Source organism: Dipodomys merriami, unplaced genomic scaffold, assembly GCF_024711535.1.
Source record: "Dipodomys merriami isolate MVZ:Mamm:240054 unplaced genomic scaffold, mDipMer1.0.p SCAF_3, whole genome shotgun sequence".
Classification (NCBI taxonomy): Eukaryota; Metazoa; Chordata; class Mammalia; order Rodentia; family Heteromyidae; genus Dipodomys; species Dipodomys merriami.
The window spans coordinates 10302341-10308985 of record NW_027204492.1 but is presented as its reverse complement, the minus strand read 5'-3'; the positions used below and the strand labels follow the sequence as shown (position 1 = coordinate 10308985).

The 6645-nt window shown below is 44.8% G+C and overlaps 1 protein-coding gene across 1 annotated transcript; it reads left to right on the top strand.

Annotated features, from left to right (window-relative positions):
- Positions 1 to 738: 738 nt before the first annotated feature.
- LOC138839315 (melanoma-associated antigen 9-like) lies at positions 739 to 6381 on the top strand. Its single transcript, XM_070038888.1, has 4 exons — positions 739 to 810; positions 2245 to 2308; positions 4684 to 4845; positions 4971 to 6381. Exons 3-4 carry the CDS (start codon positions 4723 to 4725, stop codon positions 6360 to 6362), a joined length of 1515 nt encoding a protein of 504 aa, XP_069894989.1. The 5' UTR covers positions 739 to 810; positions 2245 to 2308; positions 4684 to 4722; the 3' UTR covers positions 6363 to 6381.
- The last annotated feature ends 264 nt before the right edge of the window (positions 6382 to 6645 follow it).

Genomic DNA, 6645 nt, shown 5'->3' with positions numbered 1-6645 from the left:
GAGAGAACGTGGGCACTTGTGGAATGCCCTGCCCTCCACAGGCAGGAGCGGCGCCATTAGCAGCAGGTTCTCTTTGGCCGTAAGACGGATAATAGACGAAAAGTCGCTTTGGTTGTTGCCTAACACCGGTGTCGAGACTCAGAGTGAGGTGAGAGTTTCTGTGGAGAGGACAGTGACACGGAGAGCAGTGGGTGGGGAGACGGGGGCCGCCGTCTGCGGCCGGAGGATCTCCCACAGGAGGGCTTTGCGCCATGTCCATGCCGGACTTCTGAGCTTGGGAAGCAATGGCGAGGGTAGAGGGCAGAGGGCAGAGGTCAGAGGGCGTAGGGTGAAGGGCAGACGTGGATGGTGTCCCTACACACAAAAGGGAGGCTGGGCGCTCATGCCCTGCTGCGTATTCATGGGAAGCGGGAGACAGGAAGGGCTCTTCCTGTCGTCCATGAGAGCAGTGCGAGCGAGGTGCCGCACGGCAACTTTGAGAGTGGACGGACCGTGGAGAAGAGGTGGAGAGAGACTTCTTGCCCTTCGCCGACGTGGGGGTGGGGGGACGGTGGGCAAACCTTCCATTTGGCTGCCGTTGCCCTGTGACGAGGACTAGTGGTGGGGAGACTGTAGAGATAGGGCCGGAAGCCCCCACCCCAGCTTCATGGGGAGCCGGGTCCCTGTGAGATTGCCAGCATTTGTCCCTAGCAGGCTCCAGTGGTGTTCGCAGCTGAGCCATTGCTAATTTGAGGGAGAAGTAGCTTCCTGCGTGGTGTTTGCCTCGAGGAGGGAAGAGAGCGGACCCCGAGGCCTTGAGGGGGCTTTCAGGTAAGGATCCTGAAGGTGCGAAGTGGAAGTTTTCCACAGAGTTCGGAAAGAGCATGCCTTTCCCCATTCTGCCTAGTGTAGCAGCCAGGATGATGTCATGAGGTTTTTTTAAAATTTGTTTTTGGTCAGTCATGGGACTTGAACGCTGGTCCTCGGTGCTGTTCCTTAGTTCCTCAGCTCAAAGTGAGGTTGCTCTACCACTTGAGCCACAGCACCACTTCAGCTTTCTGGTGTTTATTTGGAGATAAGAGTCTCCCAGACTTTCCTTACCAGGCTGGCTTTGAATTGTGATCCTCAGATCTCAGCGTCCTGAGTAGCTAGTATTACAGGCATGAGCCACCGGAACCTGGTTTAAGATCTTTTTTTATTTTTTACTTTGGATACTGAGGAAATGGAAACTTTTCTTCGTGTGCTCTTGCCCTCCTAGGAATTCAGATGAGAAAATTGATCAAGAAACATTGTACTCATGTAGTGAAATGTGGAATTGAAATCTTTTTGTAAAACGTTCATATTAAAAAAATAAATGGTGGGCTGGGAAGGTGGCTCAGTGGTAGAGCGCTTGCCTGGCATGCATGAGGCCATGGGTTCTATTCCTCAGCTCCACATAAGAAAAAAGAAAAAAGCTGGAAGTGGCACTGTGGCTCAAGTGTTAGAGTGCTAGCCTTGAGCTGAAGAGCTGAGGGACAGCACCCAGGCCCAGAGTTCAGGCTCCACGACCAGACCCACAAAAATAAAACTAAAAATAAGTGGTATTTATGCCTTTCGTATAAATATCTATTTACATATGCAAACCTGTGCATATATATATATATATATATATATATATATATATATATATATATTTTGGTCTGGTCATGGGGCCTGAACTCTGGGCCTGGGCGCTGTCCCTCAGCTCTTCAGATCAAGGCTAGAGCTCTACCACTTGAGCCACAATGCCACTTCCAGATTTTTTCGTTTTGCTAATGTGGTGCTGAGGAATCAAACCCAGGGCCTCATGCATGCAAGGCAAGTTCTCTACCACTGAGCCACCTTCCCAGCCCTGTGCATATATTTCTGTGGACATTTGTACACACACAATATCAATATGCACAGACATATGTGTCTATATACATATGCAGATTCTCCACCCTTCATTTCTCTTTCCTTTTGATGGAAAGGAGAAATGCTAGGGCTTCTTTCTGTCTCCTATTCTCAGTCCTGGGAGGAAGAAAGGTAGAGTGGACAAATGGGAACGAACCCTCAATTCTGCTATAGGCTCTTTTAGGTATCATAATGTTGGACATTTGTGCTGGGCAGGAAAAATTCTGATCAGTAGAGATTGGGACAGACCTTGCTAACAGATGTACATCTTGATTTGAGGTTGACTTTATCCCCTAGCCATGAGAAGGAATCACCTGATTTAATACTCCTTTCTTTCTTCTTGGATTATCCTAGCAAATTTCTTCTTGGTTTGTAACACCACCAGAGAGAAGATTTTCAGACCAGTGTCAAGGTTAAGGTAAGGATTCAAAGACACAGCAATAACACCTGTTACCCAATGTAGAATGGGTCCCAGGAATTTACCAGCTTGTTTCTGACTTCTCCTCTGGGAGGGTGTGGGTGAGAATGTCTAGAGGTAATGTTTCTTCTTCCTTTTGAGGTTGGTGGTGGTGTGTCTGGGAGGTGACCTCTTATTTGGAAGGGACAAAAGTAGAACATGAGGGCAGACTGTCCCTGTCTTCAGTAAAATAAACTATCCATGTCTGACTGAGGGTATCTTCCCAGTTGAACCGATGGGCCCTAGCACCAGGTAAGAGTGGTTGTGTTATATCAATTTAATATTTTTCTTGTAACATTATGTTCTCAGGAACATTATAGCCTTGGCCTGAGTCTATGGACTCAGTACAATAAGGAGTTCAAGGCTTCATCAGATAGCAAGAACTAAACTTTAGAACTAAAGTTTCCTTCACCCCTTGAAAGAAGAGACCTCAGAGTAAAGCTTTCTCCTGTCCTCAACCAAAAGAGCACCTATATCAGTTGCATTTAAATTTTCTCTAGGCATAGCATCTTGTACATCTCATTGTTGCAATGGGTCAACCTGTATCTCTATTTAAACAATTTGTTTTTTCCCTTCCCCTCCCCAAATTATACCAATGTCAAATACAGTGAATACAGGGGTTATACTGTGGGGGAGGAGCAATAAAAAAATCACATGGTACCTTATAAATACATAAGAAACAATTGAAAGATAGGAAAAAAACACTTGTGTCTTTATCTTGGGGTACATTTCACTTAACATCATCTTATCTGATCTTTTCTGCTTGTCCTAGACATATACTAGTTATTGCAAATAAGGGAAACCATGTGACCTACGTTTCTTTGGGTCTGGCTTACTTAACTTAATAACAAAGGAGGAAGCAACAATGCTTGATAAGAAATGTACTCATAGGATTCAGGTGGACCTGTTGCAACAATGAGAAGTACAAAATGTCATGTCAAAACCAGCTTTACAATGTCGGTGTGGGGGGGGAGGGGGGTATAATTGGGTGGGGGGAGGGGGGTAAAATTGGGTGGGGGGAGGGGGGAGGTGAGGAAGGGAAGTGAAGGGTAAACAAAGGAGGAGGTGCAATGCTTGGTAAGAAATGTATGCATTATCCTGCCCATGTAATTGTAGCCCCTCTGTACAGTATGTTCTCAAATAAAATAAAATACAATTAAAAAAAAAAAAGAAATGTACTCATTACCTTGCTCATGTAACTGTAACCCTTCTGTACAGTATTTTCACAATAAAAAACTTACCTAAAAAAAGAAAAAATAAAAATCAAGGAAAAGAGAAAAAATTTTCTCTAGGCAGTGTTGTTTTGGTCAAAGAGGTGAAATTTTTCTTTCACAGCACAATGTCAGGTCACCAAGGCATTGCAGGGGCGATGAATACAAGAAAGGAAAAGTCAGGCATTCCCTACTACAGTGCAAGTAGGCACCTGTCTTTGCTGCTAATTTTGGAAGGACAATCCCTGTTAATTAGCTATTTTGCCCCCTCAAATATGCATGTGTTGCTAGGGAAATGGACCTCAGACTGAGGCATATCCAGTGTGAGGAGGATAGTATCAATTCAATATAGGGAGAGTGGCAGACTGTCAAAGGAGTTACAGTAAGGAACATGAGGGAGGGCTGAAGACACAATCTCTGTTTCTAGGACTGATGGCATATCTAGTTCAAGTTTGTGCTACCTGTTCTTGCAGCTCCTGGGTAATAAGGTGTTAAGATATGTTGCATGATCATTTAGTTCTTGTGGTCTCAACAGTAGTGAGGGAAGGTTTTCAGGAGGCACACCAAGGGCAACAGAAGGAGAAGGGTCTGTCCCTTTATGTGCCAGTGTGAGAAAGAAAGTGTTTTATTTTTAATCTAAAAATGAGGGGATCCATACATTGTTTGTCAGATGTTAATTTTTCCCCAGGAAATCACTGACTGATGCTATGGACATGTTGGTTCCTTACTGCTTCATTTACCCTATTCCCCCAGTATACCTGATGGGTAGACTCCAGACCTCGCTAAGACAGATGTGAATAACGAGGGCACTGTTTGCTTTAGACCTCATAGTCTAGCTATGTCTGTTATTTTAGAGGATTTGAAGCTTGTGCTTGTACTCTTCAGTTTAGGAGGCACCTCTCAATTCTCACTGGAACTGGGAGTAAAAGCATTGTCTGTGCCTCATACCATGTATTCTACTGTGGTCCAAATTCTTAGACTGTACCCTGAGGTGCTTTCCCATGTGCTTTTGTAGTTTCTTAGAAGATAGACCAATTAGAAGTTCAGCAGACCTGTGAGGCTGTGGAGCATCAGAGCTATGGGTGAGTTCTTCAGCTGAGGCCACTCAATCTCTCCCTCCCCCAGGTTTGACACCACTACCTGCCACCTCCAGTAAGCTTCATCATGTTTCAGCCTCCAGTAAATCACATACTTGGGGAAGACTTTGAAGACATAATTGGCACAGAACACCTCTTGATTGTGGAGGATGAGAAGCAAGAGAAAGAGATAAAAACAGAGGAAATGGAGGTACAGGAGGGAGGAAATGAGAACACTGCCATTTCCCCTGTCCCTTTGATTTGTATCACTCATCCTCTTTTTACCCCTCTTCCATTGCTTCTTTCTTTTTTTCTTTGTTTGATGACACTGTGCAGAAAAAGGTGGAAGTGGTGGAGGTGCAGAAGGAAGAGGAGGAGGAGGAAGAGGAAGAGGAGGAGCAAGAAGTAGAGAAGGAGGAAGAGGAAGAAGAGAAGGAAGAAGAGGAGGAAGAAGAAGAGGAAGAGTTGAAAGAGCAGGACAAGGTGGAAATGCTGGAGGTGGAAGAAGAGGTGGAGGAGCAGGAGGTGGTGGATGTGCTGGAGGAAGAGGAAGAGGAGGTGGAAGAGGTGGAGGATCAGAAAGTGGAAGTGCTGGAGGAGGAGGAGGAGGTGGAACAAGCAGAGGAGCAGGAGGATGTGGAAGTGCTGGAGGAAGAAGAGGAGGTGGAAGAGGTGGAAGGACAGGAGAAAGTAGAAGTGTTGGAGGAGGAGGTGGAAGAGGAGTTGGAGGAGGTGGAAATGCTAGAGGAGGAGGAGGAGGTGGAAGAGGCAGAAGAGCAGGAGGAAGAGGAGGAGGAGGAGGATGGAGAGGGACCATCTTCCAGTGTTCTTCCTTGGCCCAACAATGCTCAGTGCAGTAACTTGTCTTGCACCTTATGGAGCAACATATATGGATTGAATGACCCAGAAGATGAGAGTCCGCTCATCCTTCCACCTCCAATAGAGAGTGAAGATCTGGCCCCTGAGCCTTTGGGGGATCAGATCACTGAATTGGTGCACACCTTGATCTTCAAGCATGGGGTTAAGGAGCCCATCACAAAAGAAGAAATGGTTGAGTTAGTCACCAAGGAGTATGAAGAGCTTCTCCCTACCATCTTGGAGAAAGCAACTTCATGCTTGGAGGTGATTTTTGGCATTGATGTAAAGGAAGTGGACAGCAATACCTATGTCCTTGTCAACTCACTGGGCCTTACCTTTGAAGATAAGTTGAATGATGCCCAGACAATGCCTAGAAATGGGCTCCTGATCATGCTTCTTGGGGTGATATTTTTGGAAGAAAACTGTGCTCCTGAAGAGAAAGTATGGGCGTTTCTGAATATGGTTGGAGTGTATGCTGGGCAGGAGCACTTCATCTATGGGGAGCCTAGAAAGTTCATCACTATCGACTTGGTGCAGGAAAACTATGTGGAGTATCGCCGGGTGCTCTACAGTGATCCACCACGCTTTGAGTTCCTGTGGGGGCCAAGAGCCCTGGCTGAAACCACCAAGATGAAGGTTCTAGAATTTTTGGCCAAAGTTAAAGGGACTGATGTAATTTCCTTCTCTGAGTGGTATGAAGAGGCATTAAGAGATAATCATAATGATAATTTTGAAAGTGATCATGCAGATGGTAATAATCCCCTTTGTATCACCGACTATTTGGAATCCATGCCTCTTGGCTCATATGAAGATGCTGAGTTTGAACTTCCTCTGTTTGATTTTGAAGTGGACAGTGAAGTTTTTCAATAAGGGAAGGGTCCAGGTCAGGCTTTAATAAACACAATGTAAGACAACTCTGTGTTCCTCTTGTACACAGTAATTATATCTTTTTCCATTTCAAATGCTAATCCTTTAAATAAAAAAATTAGTTTTGCAATCTGTGTTTATGCCTAATACTGTTCACACATTTATTGATGTTTCTCAAGTTTTAAGACAATATAGAGGCATCTTATTAGATGTTTAATTTTTGCTTTCCTGTAACAATTTTAGTGACTTTTGTAAAATTAATAGGTTGTAATTTAATCTTGGCCTA

What these genes read in the sequence shown, in the direction of transcription:
- LOC138839315 (XM_070038888.1), top strand. Translation starts at nt 4,723, where the DNA reads ATGTTTCAGCCTCCAGTAAATCACATACTTGGGGAAGACTTTGAAGAC. An exon ending in TAAAAACAGAGGAAATGGAG is followed by an intron (nt 4,846 to 4,970) that starts GTACAGGAGGGA and finishes GACACTGTGCAG; the next exon opens with AAAAAGGTGGAAGTGGTGGA.